Consider the following 21,942-nt stretch of genomic DNA (forward strand, 5'->3'; position numbering starts at 1 on the left):
ACCCTTAAGAGCAGAATTTGGGGGAGGGAGTAGAGCATACAAATTTAAGAACTGCAGTTAAAACTGCTTTTGCTTTTCATTGCCTCATTTTATTTCAAATCATTTTATAATTCAATCATGGATACTTAATTTACCTGAAAAAACATCTCACTTACGTACTAATTTTCACAAAAATAAAAATATTTTTGAAGGCACTTTTTTTTAAGATGTTGGTGGACCTTTATTTTATTCATCTCTTTATATACAGTGCTGAGAATTGAACCCAGTGCCTCACACATGCTAGGCAAGTGCCCTACCATTGAGCCCTTAGAAGACCCAGCCCCTAGAAGACCCTCTTTTGTAGTCATGAAACTACAGGGCACATTTATCATCAGTTTCTTCTGGACTGTGAACCTCCTCCCCCAGAATTTTCCACAGGAGAGGGCATATTCAGACAGGAACCCAGCACAATCCCAAAGGGAAAAGACGCAGTTAAGTCTACGAGCAGAAAAAAAAATTCCAATGTGAAGGAAAAAAAGTGATTGTGAACTTCTCCCAAAAAACAATTAGAAAACACATCTTCTAAAAATAGCCATATGAAAAATTTCAGATTTTTTATGCTAAGAAGGGAATTCTGTACTTTTTCTTGGCAATTGGTTGAACATTTATGTACTTGCAATTTACAAAACAAATGAGTCATGGAAAGTTCCATCCCAAAGGAGTGAGCTTTAAAACAAAACACAACACACCAACAACCAGTATAAGGAAGACTGGACAAGAAAATAGTCCCTATAAATCCATCAGTGACACCAAAAGGGACTATGCATTCACTAGGTCTCTAACTGCTCAGTCGAGATGGTGTGGCATTTGGATGGGCTGGAGATGGCTACTTTAAAAGAAAACCATCTGCATCACCCCAAAGCATTACAATGCACTGCTTTATCCCTAACGTGGGAGGAAAGTTGAAAGTGGCGTTACAATCTAGTCTTATATTTTGGTTTTCAAAACCCTGCTTTTAGTCTTCTGCATTGGCAACCTACTTTGCCTGGTGCTGAAAGATGTTTAAGTATTAAGATGATGATAGAATTAATAAAAAGACAAGGAGAACTGAGTACACACGTAAAATAAGACATTTATTATGCTAAAGAACAGATTTTATTCTGCATTTTCCCCAAACACTAAAATAGCACATGGCATAGTAATTTAGCACACAATATAAATTGATATATGCAATCAGTTATCCCCCAAACAGCTGTTTTAAGTCTCACTTTGGGAGTCTTTAAAAACTTACACTTTTAAATGACCTTTATTAATAAAATTATCAATGAACAACAAAAGGAGTCACTTCAGAAAAATCTTAAAAGACATCAACTCTTAGGACTTTTGTAAAGGAGGTTCTTGATTTGCCTCTCTACATCTGAGCCACAGCAAAGAGTCTCAAGTTCCTTTTTACTTAGGGTAACACTGCTAGGGTTCCTAGTTTGAGATGATTAAATTTAATATTGCAACTCTCACCATAGGGCCTCCATTTAAACAGCATTTCAAGTGGAAGGAGTATGAGAAAAGAAGTCAGATTTTGCTGCAGACCAAAATTATTCTATGAGATGCAGAAATGGCAACAGCTCACCATGAGCTTAGCGAGGTTTAATAAAAATACAGTGAGAACACTTTACAAATATTCACTTCCAGGAGGTGATCAGAGACGGGTTGAGGAGACAAGATGATGTCTGGGACAATAGCCCTTTAAAATGGATAGAGATCTCGAGATACATAAAGAATTTCATGTTAAATCACCATGTGCTTATCTGATATTAAACTGGATATATCAATAATCATCTGAAAGGGTTTTACCAATTCTGAGTGTCTTTTAAGCACAATTTAAAACATGCTAAAAATTCCTTCTGCATCCATCAGTTTTTGGTGAGTGAACTTGACTTCCTCTGCCTGGTCACACAAACCAAAGCAGGATCTGAGCAGCTAACCTGTCTGCATCCAGACTTAATGGGAAAAAAATCATTCTAAGACAACTTCTAAAATTAATCTACTATTTTATTGTTCTGCTTGTACCTTAACTATGGCATAAGGGATTCGCTAATTGAAAAGGCTGTAGAGCCAGTAACCCCAGTGTTATCTCCAGACCATTTGAGGTACTTTTTACACATGAAAGCATTTTCTTATACTCTGTTGTTTGCTCTGAAAACATGGGCTTTAAATGGTCAAGGAAAACACATCTTGTCTTGTCCTCTAGGAGTACTTCAGGACAGGAGTGCAGTGTTGCAGGCAGCACAGAACGCAGGCGAGACAGTTCTGACTCAGAGCCTAGTCCCTCATGAAGAGCACTTGGTGGTTCACCCTTAAAAACTACCATTTCCCACAGTTTCGGATGGACTGGCTGTCCTGACACCCAGGGCTCTCCTTTGGGGCACTGTCCTCTCTGGCTGTCCATGGCTCTGGGCCTGCTTCTTAGCCAGTCCCTCCCCAGAGCGTCCCCAACACCGAGGAACACCCCAGCAAGATGCTCTTCTGCAGGAGCAAAGGACAGACCCATGGCCTTGGTTGGAGCAGCTACGGGAGCTAAATTTCTTCCCATTGATTTCTTCAAATATGGAAGCTCTTTGTTGCCATTGTGAAGCAAGAGATCAGTGTCACTCAGATCATTTTTCATTTCCAATGATAACACCTCATTCTGTGAATTTCCATTTACATCAACTGCAGACTTATCCATCCAGAAAGGTATATCTGCTGGGCAAGGGCTCTCCTTCTGTGTTCTTTTCTTAAGGCTACATAATTGTTTGTACCAGTCATCTCCTCCCTCCCCCTTTGCTTCTATCAGGCAGATGCTGAGGTTCCCTCCTCCGTCCCTCATGTTTTGTATTCTTTGATGCAGTGAGCCTGGGGTAACACCTTTGTCAATCAGGGGAGGGCCTTCAGTGGATCTCAATATGAACCTGGAAAAGATAATCACGTTAAAATTCTACAATGAAGCTAGAGAGGCTTAACAGTGTCTGCACACATCAAACATTACCTAACATAAGATCTCTCTAACAAACTATAGAGTACCAACAATTCCTGCATTAGGACAAAAAGACAGAATGACAGCCCACCTAATAGAGATTAAACAATAACCCAGCACATTACAAATACATTATTTCCTACAAACATATAAAAATAAGAAAAGCAGGCTTGGTGTATAGGTCGGGGGAGAGTCTGCCTGAATGCATGCAGAATGCCCTGGGTTCAGTTCAATTCCCAGCATGGTATTAAAAAAAAAAGAAAAAAAAAGCACAAATTCTGAGGCTTTGTACTTTCATGCCAAAGAGTATGAGAAAATGTTTATATAGATTCAATAAAAATCTGTCTTTAGCCAGGATTTACTGTATGACTCAATTATACAACCAAGGCCTTAATGGAAGTATCCTATTTGAGCTTCTTGGTGTAATAAGTCACTCTTAGGAAAAGAAGGTTGATATTATTTATAGATCTAACATCTATAAGTGCTTACCCCCAAAACCAACCTGAAGTCCTCTCCAGTAAGACCCCAGTTTTCAGGTGGTTTTAAGATCACTCCCTGGCAGGCCAGGAACCTCAGCAAACATACAGCCTCATTAAGAAAAGAATTTATAGGGCTGGGGTTGTGGCTCAGCTGTAGAGCACCTGCCTCGCATGCATGAGACCCTGGGTTCAATCCTCAGCACCACATTAATGAATAAATAAGTGAAATAAAGTATTGTGTCCAACTACAATTAAAAAATAAATATTAAAAAAAGTCTAAATTTAAAAAAAGAATTTACCCAGACTTACAGGTACTGCAGGTAAATATATGGCAGTTTCTTGGGTTTAGTTTACCAACTTCAGATTTGAAAAAAAAAAAAAAAAGAGACTTTAAAGCTCCATCTGAGATTCCTCATGAAAACCTCTGCACAGTGACCTGTACCATAGTAGGAGTTCAATATACAGTGAGAGTACACTTAAGGTGGCTAATAGCCAATCAAAACTCTTGTCGCACCTACAAACCTAAGGAGGCCAGACTGTTCTGTGATCAAGAATCATCTGTCTTTGACATTATTATACTTCAAATGGGGAAGATGTCAAGAAGAATCATGAAAGGCTCTAAATGGAACAAAAAGCAAGATTACTCGCTGTGCTCTCCAGTGTATCCTTCTAGGTTCTTTAATTTTATAGGGAACTGTAGCTTTCCGTGTCTTTGATTGGCTTTACAACTCTGTAAATTATCAAAAACTCTTAAGAGTAAGGCTAGTAAATTCCTGTCCAAAGGAATGAAAATTGTGCCTTGTATAATACAATTAATTATTGCCTGTCAATATTGACCAGTTTTATATCTTATCTATTTGTAAATTCACATTAGCATTTTTTTTTCTTTTCTGGAGACAGGGTCTTGCTATGTTGCCCAGACTGGCCTGGAACTACTAGACTCCCAGTGATTCTTCTGCCTGTCTCCCATGCAGCTTGACTACAGGCACATGCCATCGTCCAGCTCCAGATTAACATTCTAGATTGCATGCATGTTATCTGAATTCTCCTTTAATCTGATTGTAACATCTTACTAATTCCCTAATATATGTAATATTGATAAGCTAAATAAAATCTTGGACACATTCTGTTTTTATTAAAAAATAAATAAAACCAGATTATTAATATGAAAATAGATATAGATATAGTATTTCTAAGCTAGCCTATGAAATGGCAATCTTGTTGAAATGTAATAATTCTATCAACAGGAAGGGCCATAAGTGAGAACACCTTGTCTTCCACAGCGAGAAGACAAACACAAAGCCTAAAAAATGAAAAACCAAGAAGCAACACAAGCCTGTAATTTAGCAATAGTGAAACAAGCAGTGAAGAGAACCAGCCCCAGCTTTTTTCTCTGAAGCAATCTAGGGAACCAGGAGACTCCCCCATTCCTACCCGCTACTGGGGATTTATCCCAGAGGCACTTATCACTGAGCCACTCCCTCAACCCTTTTTATTTTTTGACATCTTAGGGTCTAAGTTGCTTAGAGTCTCACTAATTTTGAGGCTGGCCTCAAACTTTTGATCCTCTTGCCACAGCCTCCTGAAAAGCTGGGATTATAGGTGTGCACCACTATGCCCAGCTGGAACCAGTAGACTCTTAAAGCTGTATGAGCCGGGCATGGTGGCACACGCATATAATCCCAGTGACTCTGGATGCTGAGGCAGGAGGATCACAAGTTCAAAGCCAGCCTTAGCAACTTAGCAAAGTCCTGAGCAACTCAGTGAGACCTTGTCTCAAAATAAGACATAAAAAGGGCTGGGGATGCTGCTCAGTTGTTAAGCACCCCTGGGTTTAATTCCTGGTACCAAAAAACAAAACAAAACAAAAACACACACACACACAAAAAAAAAAAAACCAAAACACCCTAGATAAATGTGTAACTGTGTAAATTTTCTTCCTTCCTCCCTCCCTCCCTTTTTAATTTGAGATACTAAAAAGAAAATAACTTTAGAGCCAGGTATAGTAGTGCAGACCTGTAAACCCAGCTACACAGGGAGCTGAGGCAGGAGAATCACAAGTTCAAGGCCAGCCTTAGCAACTTAGAGACACCCTGTGTCAAAACAAATAAAAAGGGCTAGAGATGTATCTTAGTGGAAGGGCACCCCTGAGTTAAATCCTGAGAGGGAGGGGGTGGGGGAGAGAGGGAGAGAGAGAGGGAGAGAGGGAGGGAGAGAGGGAGGGAGAGAGAGAGGGAGAGAGGGAGGGAGGGAGGGGGAGAGAGAGAGGGAGGGGGGGGGAGAGAGAGAGAGAGAGAGAGAGGGAGAGAGGGAGAGAGAGGGAGGGAGGGAGAGAGAGAAACACTACTGCATTATTGGAGGCTTAAACAGAAAACAAGCAGAGCTGAGGAATGGAGCCTCGGAGCTAAACAGCCCAAAGGAAGAAAGGCACTGACCACTGTCACAGTGAGCTGGGTCTTCATGGAGCAGCAGTGAAGAATTTTTAGCAAGGAAATGATGGCTAGTTTTACATTTTTAGGTGAATCACGCTGGCTGCATTGTGGTGGACAAACTGGAAAGAAGCCACAACTGTGGTACTGGGGCTTGAATCTAGGGGCACTCTACCACTGAGCTATACTCTCAGCGCTTTATTTTTGAGACAGGGTCTAAGTTGCCCAGTCTGGCCTCAAACTTGGGATCCTCCGGCCTTAGCCTTCCAAGTGGCTGGGACTACAGACATGTGCCACTGCAACCAGCCCTAAGTACATTTTAATAATAATTTGAAAGTTTTTTTAAATTTTTATTTATTTATTAATATTTATTTTTTAGTTTTCGGCAGACACAACATCTTTGTTTGTATGTGGTGCTGAGGATTGAACCCGGGCCGCACGCATGCCAGGCAACCGCGCTACCGCTTGAGCCACATCCCCAGCCCCTTAAAAGTTTTTTTAATTAAGAAAAAAACAGGTTATTTAATATGGGACAACTCTCAGGAAAATTAGTTCCTAACCACTTTTATTATATCCTTTTACAAGGACTTAATACTATTCAGAAAGATGAAATATTTCCAGAATTGTGTTAAAATATTTTAACTGAGGCAATTAAAATAATCATGTATTTAATGATAGAGTAATCATGTATTTAATCATGACAGAATAAACCATTCCCTGAAGTTCTCCTAATTCTTTAGTAAATTCAGTAATAAGCTAGTATTTAATTCTCTTACCAAAAATACTTCAACAGGTCATTGATAACATTTTGGTTCAAAGCCTTAAACTGAACCCTCCTGATATTAGACTGTTAAATATAGCACTTACATTTTGAGAGCCAAAAATAACTTCCAAATGACTTCTAGATATATTTAATAGCCATTTGTTAATTGCTTTGCAGTTTATTCTCACTATACTAGATATACACAGCACCAAGTGTATATCTAGTATAGTGAGAATAAACTGCAAAGCAATTCACAAATGTATCTATACATTCATAGTGTATCTATAATACCCTCCTTGATTCCAGGCCTCATCATCCTCCACCCTCCATCCAAGTCTACCAAATAACAGCATAAATTATGGCAAACAAACTTGTCTATCAAAACACCATAGTGAGGAAGTTCAAGGGGAAAAATAAAGTGCAACACTGGGAATAAATTCCTGAACTTCTATCCCCTTGCTCTCCATCAAAGATAAGGGCTGAGAGGGGCAATGTGCTCAGGGAAAAGAGACTGTCCAGGTAGGTTCACAAGCCTCAAGAAAGCCTCTTCTACACAAATCCCTGACCCTGTTGGAGGCAGCCAGCCTGCTGGATGACAATAGGCCTGACCCAATTAAGCAGCTGCTGCCCTCTTGGATGCCTGTCCCCTTACCTGCCCTAACCCTGGCTATTCATGGCCTGCAGCACCTGACACTAGACTACCACTGCTTTGTAAACTAAAAATATCCTGGCCCCGATGTTTCTAAAAGCAAGTTGGCAAGGCTACTCCTAAGGGGACATGGGAAGTCACTGCTAAAATGAGCAGAGCGCTAATGGGACTCAAGCAGGATCCTAGGTGCTGATGGCTCGAAAACACACTCAAAGACAAATTGGCTTCACCCTGCCTGTAGGTGTGAGCGTTGGTATGTTTACTGCGGTATCACTGTGCCTGTGACTAAGATGATCAGGCTGGAGGTGGCTGAAACAAATTCCCCAAATGTCTACAGAGCTTAGAAGATGAGAAGCAAAAATGACTCCATCATTTCTAAATTAAGCAGACTCATAACCAAAGAGAGCACACCTTAGAGTTCCTGCTACTGATCTTGCAGCACAGCTCAATCTCACCTAACCTTCCAAAACCAGCTGTGCCAACTCTACGACCACCTCCCTATTTCCTGATCACCTGGATGCTCAAAGGTGCGCTGAGGTGGAATAGACCCAGGTACAACTCAAGAGACCAGGCTATTCACCATGTTCAGGGAGATTGAGATTTCCAGGATGCTGTGAGGATTCATTGTGAGAAAGCACCCAGCATCTTCTCTGACCACCATCCCATGGGCATCCAATTAGCCAGCAGCTATTGTTATCAGTATCAAGATACTGAAGCAGAATGTAATGAAAGACAGAAAGCTGCTGAGAGGTTCAGTAAAATGGAGACTTTAAAAAAAAAAAAAAAAAAAACCACTGCTGCATATGGCAGCATGAAAGTAACCTCAATATGGGCAAGTGCAATGGAATGGAGTGGAATGGCAAAGGCCTGGCCCAGGCTGGTGGAGGTTGAAGAGCAAGTACAGCCCACCCAAGGGAGCCCCTGATGGTGAGGGCAGCACTACTGAACAGCTTCCATGGAGCACAAGCTGCCAACAACAACTACAAATGTTGCCAAGCACAGTGACCCATGTCTACTGTAATCCTAGTGACTTAGGAGGCTGAGGCAGGACTGCACATTTGAGGCCAGCCACAGAAACTTAGTGACACCCTATCTCAAAATGAAAAATAAAAAGGGCTGGGGCTATTAACTCTGTGATAGAGCACCCCTGGTATATAATAAAATATACCACAAAAAATAAACAAAGAAAATAGAATAAAATAATAAGGCTGGGAAGGTAGTAAAGTGGCAGAGTGCTTGTCTAGCAATGGGAGACCTGGGTTGAATTCCTAATACTGCAAAACACAAAAGCAGCAAGTCAAATTATGTCATACACCTCAGCCTAAAAACTTCTTTCCTGCCATACTTAGAGTACCACCCAAAGTCCTTACAAAAGGAATACAAAACTGTCCTCCCCATCTTCTGTGCCTGTTACTTTGGGGGCTCCTCCTACTCTCTTTTCTTGGTCAATCCCAATGGCTTTCTTGCCACTTTCACTCAAGGGATGATCTATATGCCTCCAGGTTATCATCATGAGCAGACAAGAACAGAAATTAAGAACAGGCATTTGGGAAATTTAATGCAACTTAACATTTCCACAACATCCAAGGATAGTTCTGCTAATTACTCTCTTAAAAACTGCAGTAAAATACACACAACATAAAATTTAGTATCTTAACCATCTCTAAGTGTAAAGTTCAGTAGCATTAAATATTCACCTTATGCAACCATCACCACCACTCACCTTTAGAACTTTATCTCCTCAAAATTAAAGCTCTGTACCAATTAAACACGAGCTCCCTACCATCCTATTTTCTGTGTCTATGAATCTGACTGCTTCAGAGACTTCATGTTAAGTGGAATCCATACAGTATTTGTCCTTTAGTGACCAGTTTATCTCACTTAGTATAATGCCCTCAAAGTTCATCCACGAAATAGCATGTATCAGAATATCCTTCCTTTTTAAAACTGCCTAATATTCTGCTGTCTGAATAACATTCCACTTCAAACAGACTACATTTTGTTTATCTATTCACCTGTCAATGGATCCTTCAATTATTTCTACTGCTTAGCTATTGTGAATAATGTTGCTATGAATATGAATTTGGAAGCACAAGTATTTGAGTCTGCTTTCATCTCTTTTGAGTATATAACCAGAATTCCTGGGTCATATGGTAAAATTCTATGTTTAACTTTCTGAAGAACCACCAAACTGCTTTTCATGGCGGCTGCACCATTTTATATTCCCACCTGTGACACTCAAGAGATCCAATTTCTCTACATCCTTGCCAACAAGTGTTTTTCTTTTTCTTTTTTTTGAACCAGGAACTGAACCTAGGGGCACTTAACCACTTAGTCACATCCCCAACTCTCTTTATCTTTTTGAGACAGGGTCTAAGTTGCTTAAGGCCTCACTAAGTTGGTGAGGCTGGCTATGACCTTGTGATCCTCCTGCCTCAGCCTCCCAAGTCACTGTGCATGGCACTTCTCCCATATTGTTTTAAAAACAACAGCCATCCTAATAGGTGCAAAGTGTTACCTCATTGTGGTTGACTTATTTCCCTTAGAGTTGAACATTTTTTCATGGACTTATTGGCCATCTGTATATCTTCTTTTCAGAGAAATCTCTAGTCAATTCCTTTGTCAATTTTTGGACTGGTTTGTTTTTAAAGTTATACGAGTTCTTTATATATTCAGGCTATCAATCCTTTCTCAAATATGTGATTAGTAAATACTTTCTCCCAATCTGTGAGTGGTCTCTTTCATTATTTGGGTGCTGAGGATCCAACTCAGGGCTTCACATGTATTAAGCACCCACTTTACCACTAGCTACACCCCAGCTCCTCCGGTTTTGTCTGATGCATGTAGAAGTAATTCATTTTTATCATATCCTACAAAGCTATCAGGAGGTGAAGACAATGGCCCTTCTCCACAAGTCATCTGAGAAGCAAGGCTCAGGCTCTCCCCTGGGCTTGCAGCGCCTCCCCAGGCAATGACAGGCTTATTAATGAGAATTTTCAAATAGGTAATAGATCAGGGTTCACTGTTGTTTGTTTTCATGTAATGGGGATTGAATCCAGGGCCTTGCACATTCTAAGCACATACTCTATCACTGAACAACACCTTTAGCAATAAATTGTTTTTAAGCTTCCCCCCACCTCACTGTATATATGGCAGTTATCTTTTAACATTAGTAAATAGAGACTGAATTCATATACCTTAATATCTGCTTGAACCATTATATAATTAAGTGTAGGATTCTAGAAATGAGTTGAGGATATAGGTGTTTGCTATCCTAGTCTACTTTTATATAGATTTACATTTTTCAAAATAAAAAATTTATGAAAAACTATGATTAAAGCATTCACTTGAAAGTCAGAAAAAAAATCCATAGTATTTGTTTCCTATACTTTTGGTATTTAACATCTCAAGTACACAACTGGTTCATTATTTTGAAGTCAGAACTCTTAAGCTTGAGTTCACTCTTTTGACCTGATATACTAAGCTTTTACAAAGCTTATAAAGTTTTCTTAATAGTCTATAATTTCACCCAATTTTCTTTGAGGGGTCTGATGTAAATCAAGTAACACAGTAAAACTCATTTCAAGCAGCAATTAACCCTGGGAATGGGGGTCTCAGGATTTTTACTACTTTTTAAAATATTCAACCAGGTGTGGTGGCCCATGCCTATAATCCCAGTGACACATGAAAGGCTGAGGCAGGAAGATCACAAGTTCAAGGACAACCTGAGCAATTTAGCAAGATCCTGCCTCAAAATAAAAAATAAAAAATGGCTGGAGGTATAGTGATAGAGTGCCCCTAAGTTAAGTCCCCAGTACCACATAAAATTAAACAAAAATTTTCAGACATAAGATCATTTCAGTCAAAGTCTTAAGTCCTTCAATGCCTGCAAACCACAGTAGCTGCCTCAAATCCTCTCAGTTTGAATCTTCTCACGACTGCTCCAGCCCCATCAGCCTCCTGCCTTTTCTGGAACACAGTAGGTTTGTCCCAGGTATGGGGCCTTGGTTGTAGCTGTTCCCTCTGCATGACACTCCTTCAACCTAGATATCTCCATGGCTGAAGCTTTCACCTCCTCCAAGATTTCGCTCAAAATGTCACCTTCTCAATGGGCCCACTGTCTGCCCTATTTAAAATGCCAACCAGCTCCCTACCTTCCTTGGGATGCAAAAAAAATAAAGATTTTCAAGTAATAAGTAAAACCTATGGAGCTATGGATTTAGAGAGTCATTCAGAGACATTGAGAGAGAGAGGCTAGGAAGAACCAGAAGATAGGCAGCAGCCACAGGAAGGTTCACAGGCTGGGTCAGCACTGAGCAGTTCAGCAAAAGGCTGTTGGTGAAACAAGGGCACTGCTTGGTTTGACCATAACCACCAACCTTCACAATATCTTCCTTTCTCTGTTCTTTTTCAGGCCTTCTCTCCTGATGTTTATAAGAATCTGAGTGACCTGGGATTAACATTCTTGATCTTCTCACAGGTCATACAACTGAAAAGTTTGGGCATGATTTGTAAATTACCACAGGTTCCTGGTGCCATTTCTTGTTTTGTTACTACATTTAGTATTTAGTACAGATTCTCCCTTTATGACTGCCTTGTACCTCAGCTTCTGTAAAAAAAGTAGGATGCTACTAACTCCAGGGATTAAGATTTGCTTAGAAATATCACTTTTACATCATAACACTCTAGTCTACAAAGCCCTTTTGCATATCTTTTCTCATTCAATCATCTTTCATACTGAAGAGGTAGTAAGTCCCCTTAAAATGACTCACTACTCTACAAACAAGAGATTTGAGGGTCCTAAGTAAACATGTAGAAAATGAAATCCTTTAAGATTTATGCTTCCTAAATAGATTCTAACACCCCTAATCGAAGGGAATGGGTACAACATGCTTGAGAAAAAAAGGGCATGAGCTGGGGCTGTCCCCCTTACTCGGATTCTATTTCCTGGTGCCATATTCCATTTCTTGTTCCCTTTACCAGAGGCCAGAATAATTAAACCCCTAAACCAGTTAAGTTAGTGATTGTTCACAAATGAACATAAACTCTAAAACCTGCAGAGGAGCTTACAGTAGCCAATTTAAGTATTACAGTTGTAAAACACACCATTATCTCACCCACAGGTTGTGAGACAGATGCTTGTTGCACCTGATCAAACCCAGGATTCAAGTCTAAAATCCTGTGCAGTCCTGAGAAATCCCTTCTCCAAGGTACCTGGTGATCATCTCCATACTACCCTCCCTTTGTACGCTCATGTCCCTGAATTAAGAGCCCACCATTCGGGGTTTCTGGGATTGGTGTATCTGCACTCACTGACTGCCCACACCACTCTTATTATAGATCCAATTTCCCTCCTCCAAAATGCACTTGCCCTCAATTATTACAGTGCAAGTTCTTGTTATGAAATTTGTATTTGAATAACCTTTCCAGAGATGATCTCACTGTCCTACAAACAAACATACTATTTGGAAACCACAAGCGTCTCAGTGATATGAAGTCCTTTACTGTTTATTACCTATAAAACAAATGAGCCTTCAGCACATCTGCAATAAAGACAGCAGATGCAAGATGATGGCAATATGGTGATTTCCAAAGTCCTCTCGGAAAGGAGAGCTAAAGAATTAAAGTGTAAGACCAGCATTCAGGTTGAAAGAGCCTGGGTGAATGCACAGAGGCAGGAAGGGGCTCTGTGCAAGCAGTTAGACAGCCCCAGGCAAGCACAGTAAGCATGGTATAAGTCATGTGACAGGCAACAGATATGTGGAAGCCAGTTCTGCAGGGTAAGAAATATGAATGGCTCCAGGGGAGCTGTTTTAAGGATAGCCAGACCCGACTTAGTGTTTCAAAGACTTCTCTTGGGCTGGGGGTGTGGGTCAGTGATAGAACCCCAGCCCTGGGTTCAATCCCTAGCACAGCAAAAAGCCAAAACAAAAAACTTTTGAGCTGGGTACTGTGGTGCACACCTGTAATCCCCGCTGCTCCAGAGGGTGAGGCAGGAGGATCTAGAGTTCAAAGTCAGCTCAACAAAAAGTGAGGCACTAAGCAACTCAGAGACCCTGTCTCTAAACAAAATACAAAATAGAGCTGGGGATGTGGCTCAGGGGTCAAATGCCCCCACATTCAATCCCTGGTACCCAAAAAACTGAATTGCCCAGTGAAGAACAGATAAAGGATACTGAAATAGTTCAGACAGGTGATTAGTTTAGATTAGAAAGGTGATCATAAATAAGAGAACTGGATATTTAAGAAAGTTCTTTTTTAAATGATACAGAACACGGTAATCTTCAACATACCAGTATTATGTAGGTGTTCTTACAATCCTTCTTGTGACTTTTTAAATGACTACAAATCATATGTAACTCTAGACATAAGGTTCCTAAGTGGGAGGTTGGGGGTCAGATATAGTCTGCATATACTTTTCTCTTTGTCCACTTTCAAAAAAAAGTCCAAGTTAACCGGATACCTAAAAATCAGGACATCTGATTTCTCTAAGATCACTAGATCTGGCCAATACTGGGCCCATGTTTCCACAGGGCAGTAACTGGCGAGAGCACAGGCTTTCTGGTTTACCTTAATTCCAACACCCAGCACCCTTTATTCATTTATACCACCTGCTGCAAAGATATTTGGGTTTCTACTCCTTCAGCCTGGTACTGCTTATGGATGCCATAAGTCTTTTCTTACATAAAAGTATGTCAATGGGACCTTAAAATAAAGACATGTTCACTTCCACTCACTTTTTTTTTTTTTTTTTTGGTACCAGGGATTTAACCCAGGGTTGCTTAGCCCCTGAGCCACATTCCCATCCCTTTTTGTTTTGAGACAGGATCTCCACAGGGCCCTGTGATGTGCCAAGGCTAGTCTGGAACTTTCGATCCTCCTGTCTCAGCACAAGTCACTGGGATTACAGGCATGAACCACCATGCTAACCCTTAATACAATTTTGATCAATAGTTGGCTTTAGGCTTCATGTAGTCTATCATCACCTGTGTCAGGGACCAAAAACCTGAAGATACACCAATTACACTGATACGACCAACCAGAGAAAAACCTGGTACTACTGCTCAAACTAACTCATTTTGCATATCAGTGCTAAGTACTGTTGGACAGTTAGCTCCCCAAAGCCTGGGACATTCCGAGGTGTGAAAAAAGAAATTCAAAAGCAGCTCAGTATCTAGCCATTTTTCTTTGAGGAAGGATTCCCAAATTGACACCTTCCCCTTCTGCTAGAAAAAAGGCATCTGCTAATTCAAGAGTTGTAGAAATGTCAGTCATTTACAGCGAAAGTGGCCGATGAGCGCCCTTTTATTTCACATCTGAATTGTTTCGGGCCTCTTGAAACCTTTTACGTCTCTACCTCCTCCACTTCATTCTCTCAACTTTATCCCCACCTCACTTCAACCCTCACCCCAACCCCTAGGCTAGAATGAATTAGATACGTGATCAAAACATCATTATCTTGCAATCTATCTTAAGCTATGAAGATAATATTAAAAAACCTCCCCAAGTTTGGGAACCAGAAAATTTACCCATAAATACACCACCAGAACCCAACAATTTGTCATCTTCAGGGCAAAACGTCCTTTTCGGGACCTTTCGGGCCCGTGCTACCTCCTCGGACCCCACCCCCAGGTGTGGTACCTGCAACCTGAGCCTTATTTGCAAAAGGCGGATAACAACCTCAGTGGTTTTTTTTTTCTGGAATGGGGTTGCATGAGAAAATGCACGGTGCTTGGCACACACACACACACACAGGCTCCAACCGATAGTGGCTACCATGGGCATCTGCATCCCTCTGGGCCTTTCGGGGAGGGCCGGGCCCGGGAGACCCGGCGGGCGCGGCTCACCCACCTGCAGGCGCACGTTAAGCATCATGGAAGCCACGATGTAGAGGTAGGGGAAGTTGATACGCAGCCGCCAGGCCAGGTCGAAGAAGATAAGCAGTGTGCGGGTCAGCCCCTTGCAGAAGACCCCATAGGAGCGGGCGGCGGCCGAGCGCGAGAGGCGGACAGCCAGGCCCGACAGAGCCGCCGCCATATAGAGACCGGCGCTCCCACTGCCCGCCCGCCCGCCGTCCCTCTCCGCGCCGCGTCGTCCCGGGCCTCCGCCCCGGCCGCTGGCCTGCGCACGGCGCGCTCAGGGAGCGAGGGAGGCGGCGGTGAGGCCGGCGGGCGGGCGGGCCACTGGGCAGCAGAGTCCGCGCGTCACGCTAGGGAAGCGCCTCCGCGAGCCGCCGCCTGGTCCCGGCCCGGCCGCGCGGCCTGACGTCACAAAGCCCGCCCCGCGCCTGCGCGGCCCACAGGCCACACCCGGCCACGCCCCCGCCCCTTCCAGCAGGTGAGGCGCGCATGCGTGGGCGAAAGGGCGTAGAGGAGCGATGCTGGTGTGTTGTCTCCGGCTGCCCCCTATGGGTGAGCCTAAGAATAAAAACAAAGGGAGGAGGTGAGCGGTGGCGATGGCCACAGGACAAAATGAGTGTACTAATTTATGCCTCTTAAAAAAACGGTGACAGTGGTAAATTTTATGTTACCTATATTTGATCACAATTTCAAAAATCGAAAGGGTCCTTTGGGAATCTAACTGGTAGTCTATTCTCCCTATGTGGATTGGAGTTCCGGCCATTCTTGTTCAATGTCTAATTAAATAGAGTTTAATCTCGTAATAAGTTTAATTTTAATTGAATCACCTGATGTGAAAAGTAAAAAATACTTAAGCTTCCAAAACTTCTAGTGTCCTGAGGCTTTTTGTATAATTTTAACATTGCTAATTAGAAATCTAGGTTTCTGTTGAAAATTTGCTATTCCTTTCCTTCTAGTTTCTGACAAAATGTTTCCTGTCATAATACGTCTGCCCACCCGATGAGAAAGTCTGAGGATTTGGTATGGGTGGAAAAAAAGAATTTCCTTAATGAAATAAGCTTTAAGTAAGCCACAGTAGAAAGTAAGCATGTAAAAAATGAGTTTATTTCGAGTTGAAATCCTTTGCCCCAAAATGGATTCATATTCAAAATCATTCTTTTAAATATTTATGTTCCTGTACTTCAAAGAGGAAGATTATAAATCATAAAGGATGTTTCTAATATTGTCATTTAATGTTATTTTCTTTAAATGTCTATTGTATAATTGTCCATATTTACTACCCATTGCATTTCAGGGAAATATCATATTAAGTAGATATTTTGGGGTTTTTACCTTTTGGGCTACCTTTATTATTAAAATAAAGTTTTTTTCAAAAAATTCAAATTTTTAGTTTCCCTTATTTTTCCAGTGTTATATTTCAGCACGGTTATGGTTGACATTAAAATACTCATTTCCCTTTTTATGTAAGCTATTTTTTTTTCTTTCAGTGCACATTGGATGCTATCCTTGAGCACTGAAGAAAACATGCTGCTTGAATTATCATTTTTTTCAAGTGATCCCTTTAAAAACAGCAAAATGAAAAAATCTTTATGCACTCTTTCAGGCAAATAAAGATTTTTAAAGACTGGAGTCTTTAGAAGAAAATTTGCCAGAAGACACAAAATCAATTTGACAGTGTGTCAACAGGTTTGGATCAGCTAAATTTATTGTCAGGCTTGTAAAATCTGGTGGAGAACTGGCAGTCCTATTAATCCAAACTATGTGGAAAGACCAGATGAGGTGTGGCCTTGTGAGACATATATATATATATATATATATATATATATATCCTCCCTGGTTACTCATTTCTTTGTCTTTACATGCCACTGAAGCAACAAGACATTTTAACAAGAGCTTCAGTTGCCATACACAATAGCACACAGAATTAACAAAAAGCTAAACTGAACTGGATAGGAAACCTGGTATCATTAGACATTCCTGAGATGTCAAAGGGAACACAAAGAAAAGGTAATAAGATTTCAAGTGTCAAATATAGCAGAGTTAACTGGTTCCAAGTTACAGTGCAGCTGGTAAGTTCGTCTAGGCTCACAACAGCATTCAAATCAGTCCTTCATGAAGCATCTCTAGGAAGGCACTGCTGATCATAATTTGAGGAACAGACATAACTAATTATAAGTCAGTGTGAAAAATATTTTCACAGAGGCGCAAAGCATTATGAGAAGATGCTAATGGAGAATAATTCTATTAACAACTGATCAACAGGATCCATCTGCTTTCCCTTCAGTTTTCTCTCCTGCTAGCAAAGCTGTGTCTCAGGTAGAAATGAGTTGGTGTGAAAAGCAGACAGAAACTAGGTTCCAGATTCAGCAACTTCTCCGTGCTTCTGTGACCTGATTCTATAAAATGAGGATAAGGACACTCATCCTACAGGGTGTTTGTGAGAAGTAAATGAGATCAGGTTGTAGTGTCAGGCACAGTTCCTGGCAGATAGAGGGCACCCAGAAAGTGGTAGCTATTCTCAGTGTCCTTGAGCCCTTAGACAGGATGCAAATTGGTAGATCTATTAATACTCATTTTGATTAATAAAGTTAAATCACAGACCACAAGCAACCTGAAGAAGGAGGAGGGGCACGTGATGATGCTTCAGGAAGAGGGGATGAACATGCATGATCCAAAATGTGGGTCAAAAATAATTTCTATTCCTTTGCATATTCCTGGAAGGGTGGGGTAGATTTAAACATGTGAGTTCAATTACCATTTTGACAAAGTGCAAGTTTCTAGTCTCCCTCAAAAGGGCTCTTGCCAGGTACCTTGGTACATCATATCACACATCATATTACACGTCACAGATAAAGGTCAATGTGAATTGTTGACACTGTGTTAGGTTCAAAGGATGCATAATGTTATATGGAAAAAGTCAGAGGGAGAAAAGTATGCACAGAATTCCACTACTTACCTAAGAAAAGGAGGATATATATAACATACATATACATACATGTGCATTACATACGTAAATATGTACAAACACACATATTTGTGTTTTTGTTTATTCTTTAAATGAAAGGAGAAATCATAACTCTGCTTTTAAGTGCTTACCTGTAAGGGGAAGGAAGGAATATGGTAAAGGATATGGAGATAGGGGGCTGGGGCTATAGCTCAGTGGCAGAGTGCTTTCCTAGCATGTGTGAAGCACTAGGTTCAGTCCTCAGCACCACGTTAAAAAAAAAAAAAAAAACTTTAAATAAAATAAAATTGTTATGTCCATCTACAACCAAAAATTAAGAAAAATTGAAAAAAAAGGATATGAAGATAAACATTATACTTCTCTGGATATACCTTGTTTTGTAGAATTTGACTTTAGAATCATGCAAATGTCTTTCACCATTATGAAACAAAATTACATTTTTAAACTTAAAACTTTGCCAGGTGTGGTGGTGTATGTCTGTAACCCCTGCAACTTGGGAGGCTGAGACAGGAGGATTGCAAGTTTGAGGACAGCTTTAGCACTCAGTGAGGTCCTAAGCAACTTAGTGAGACACTGTGTCAAAAATAAAAAAAATAAAAATGAAGAGCTGGGGAGTATCTCAGTGGTAAAGTGCCCTGGGTTCAGTTCCCAGTACCAAAAAATAAAAACTAAAAAAAAAAAAAAAAAATTAAACTTTAAAAAAAAAAAAGTGTGTGTGTGTGTGTGTGTGTGTGTGTGTGTGTGGTGCTGGGGATCGAAACCAGGGCCTTGTGCATGCTGCGCAAGGACTCTACCAACTGAGCTATATCCCCAGCCCAAAACTTTAATTTTTGAGAGCAAAATGAAAACAAGTGAAAAATCTGTATATCCAGTTAGTAGCCTAACCACACACAAAGAGGAACTATTCCAAGAAACATTAAATATATGGGGTTAGCAATGTAGCCTAGTGATAGAGCACTTGCCTAGCATGCATGGGGCCCTGGGTTTGATTAACAAAATCTGTAATTTGACTGTATCCCCTGAAATGAAAAACTAGGATAAATTTCTAAGCTATTTACAGTAATCATATGTTATGATTCTGAAAATCTTGTGTTTGTATTATACCAAGTAATCCTGTTGATAAATGAGAACAGGGATTTTTGACATAGGAGAAAGAAGTTAACAATACCAACTTGTTAAGATTAAATAAAAAACAGTGTAGACAAACCCTGATGTGGTGACATGCCTGTATCTCAGCTACTTGGGAGGATGAGGCAGGAAGATCGCAAGTCCAAGGCAAGCATAGGCAACTCACTGAGACCCTCAAAAATAAAATGAGCTGGGTGCAGTGGTGCCCACTTGTAATACAGCAACTTGAGAGGTTGAAGCAAGAAGATCACAAGAGACCAGCTTCAGCAACTTAGGGCCTAAACAACAAGATCCTGTCCCAGAATAGTAAAAAAGGGTTGGGGATGTGGCTCAGTGGATAAACGCCGTGGGTCCAGTTCCCTGTACCAAAATTAATAATTAAATGGGCTGGGGATAGAGCTCAGTGGTAGAGTGCCTCCAGGTTCAAGGTTCAATTTCAAGTACCACAACACACACACACACACACACACACACACACACAAATAAACAAACCCAAAACATTGTAATCCTGAATTTGAATTGGACGTATGGCATGAAATCAGAGAGAGACAGAGAGAAAGAGAGAGAGAGAGAGAGAGAGAGAGTGTTTTCCAGCTCTAGTCACTGAAAAGCCCTAAGAATAGTGCTAGGGATAGTGACCACTCTAGGAGCAATGAGCCCCTTTGGTGGCCAAATGCTACTTGGAGTCTCTGAATACCATATCTCACTAACAGATTCCAAATCTGAGGCAGAGCCCGGACCTTCTTGTCACACTAAATAGCAAGGAAGTTCTCAAAGACTAAAAGGGATGTGTCAGAAAGACTCAGAAGTCAACTGAAAGAGGCTCACACTGACCAAGAACAGGACAATTTGAGCATCCCTAAAGATACCAATTGCAGCAAAATGAAATGCACCAAATATGTGCAGCTCACTATGGTACCTGCATTTGTTTCCCAGGGATGCTGTAACAGATGACCACAGACTAGGTGGCTTAACTATCAGAAATTCATTCTCTTGTAGTTTGGGAGGCCACCAGTCTGAAATCAAGGTGGTGTCAGTGTCATGTTCTTCTAAAGGCTCTAGGAGAAGATCCTTCTTTGCCCTTTCTACCTTCTAGCATTGCTGGAAATCCTTGACATCCTTTGGTTTGTGTGAGTGCATAACTTCAAAAACTTCCTCTATCTTCACATAGACAAATTCCCTGTGTTTGTGTGTCCTCTCCTCAACTTATAAGGATACCAGCCACTGGGTTTAGGACCCACCCCACTCCAGTATGACCTCATCTTAACTCATGACTCCTACAAAGACTCTATTTCCAAATAAAATCATATTTGTGTTCATCATTTTTCTGTTACTATAACTAAATACCTGAGATAATCAACTTATGAAGAGAAAAGGTTGATTTGGGCTACAGTTTTGTAGGTTTTAATACATGATGACTCGGCCCCATTACTTTGGGCCTATGATAAGGCAGTAGTATATTATGGTGGGAACATGCGGCAAAGCAAAACCACTTACCTCATCACCAGGGAGCAAAAAGAGATGGAAAGGAAAGAAGCTGGGGTCTCTTTTACCCCTGATGACTTAAGTACTTCCTGCTAGGCCCCACCTCCTAAGGGTTCCACCACATGCCAATAGCACCACTCTGAGGACCACCCCTTTAACACATGGACCTTTTAGTGACATTCCAGATCCAAGTATAGGTTAGATGTGGTGGCACACGCCTGTACCCAGGTACCCTGAAGGCTGAGGCAGGAGTATTTCAAGCTCAAGGCCAGCCTGGGCAACTTAGGGAGACCCTGTCTCAAAATAAAATTTTAAGGACTGGGGATATAGTTCAGTGGGACATTACTTTTCTAGGATGGGTGGGGCCTTAGGCTTAATAACCTGTACAATGGGGGGGGGGAAAGAATATCATTTTGCATCCCTTGATGAGTCAATGTCATCAAGGGCTGCTCACATTACAAAAATATGATCATAAAAAATGTCACACTGGACATGTGACTCTTGATGTAATACTCTTGGGAAAAAAACTGAATCTATCCAAGCTCTACATCAGTTTACCAGAAGAACATATAAAATGATTACACAGAGGAAGTCAGCAAAACCTAAAATATGATGACATTTAAAAGAAAATATTATTGCAAAAAATAGGAAGAGAGGGCCAAGGGTATAGCTCAGTTGGTAGAGTGCTTGCCTCACATGCACAAAGCCCTCGGTTCAATCTCCAGCATCATTTAAAAAAAAAAAAAAAAAAAAGGAACAGAAAAAGTAGAAGAGAGTTAAGATCTAATTTTAAAAAGAGAGAGAGACAGAGATCTGGAAAGTCCAGTGTATGGTCTTTCAAGAGTCAATGGATTGGCTGATTGGCATGGTGGTGAGCACCTGAGCTGGTACTACCAGCTACTCAGGAGGCTGAGGCAGGAGATCTCTTGAGCCCAAGAATTCAAAATTCAAAGCCAGAAAGCTAGCATGAATGACAGTGAAACCTTGCTTAAAAAAAAAAAAAAAAAAAAAAAAAAAAAAAAAAGTCAGCTGAATGTGGTGGCAAATGCCTATAAATTAAAATTCAACTATAAAAAATTGAAATTATGATATACATATATTTCACTTGGCATCCACCGTTCCTGGCTCATAACTCTGCCCACCTGGCAAAACAAACCATAGAAACTAAAATTTCTCTTTCTCAAGGTGAGTAA

At 40.9% G+C, this 21,942-nt stretch overlaps 2 protein-coding genes across 2 annotated transcripts; both read right to left on the minus strand.

The window, feature by feature from the left end:
- Positions 1–1,091: 1,091 nt before the first annotated feature.
- Positions 1,092–2,845, minus strand: Fam220a (family with sequence similarity 220 member A). The gene has a single exon (XM_076840146.1). It carries the CDS (start codon positions 2,843–2,845, stop codon positions 2,048–2,050), a length of 798 nt encoding a protein of 265 aa, XP_076696261.1. The 3' UTR covers positions 1,092–2,047.
- Smim10l3 (small integral membrane protein 10 like 3) lies at positions 2,841–15,541 on the minus strand. Its single transcript, XM_076840147.1, has 2 exons — positions 15,164–15,541; positions 2,841–2,927 (listed from the first exon to the last, which is right to left on the minus strand). Exons 1-2 carry the CDS (start codon positions 15,347–15,349, stop codon positions 2,907–2,909), a joined length of 207 nt encoding a protein of 68 aa, XP_076696262.1. The 5' UTR covers positions 15,350–15,541; the 3' UTR covers positions 2,841–2,906.
- Between the last annotated feature and the right edge of the window lie 6,401 nt (positions 15,542–21,942).

This window comes from Callospermophilus lateralis, chromosome 19 (genome assembly GCF_048772815.1).
Source record: "Callospermophilus lateralis isolate mCalLat2 chromosome 19, mCalLat2.hap1, whole genome shotgun sequence".
NCBI lineage: Eukaryota > Metazoa > Chordata > Mammalia > Rodentia > Sciuridae > Callospermophilus > Callospermophilus lateralis.

What these genes read in the sequence shown, in the direction of transcription:
- Smim10l3 (XM_076840147.1), bottom strand. Translation starts at nt 15,349, where the DNA reads ATGGCGGCGGCTCTGTCGGGCCTGGCTGTCCGCCTCTCGCGCTCGGCC. An exon ending in TGCTTAACGTGCGCCTGCAG is followed by an intron (nt 2,928 to 15,163) that starts GTGGGTGAGCCG and finishes TATCTTTTCCAG; the next exon opens with GTTCATATTGAGATCCACTG.
- Fam220a (XM_076840146.1), bottom strand. Translation starts at nt 2,845, where the DNA reads ATGAGGGACGGAGGAGGGAACCTCAGCATCTGCCTGATAGAAGCAAAG.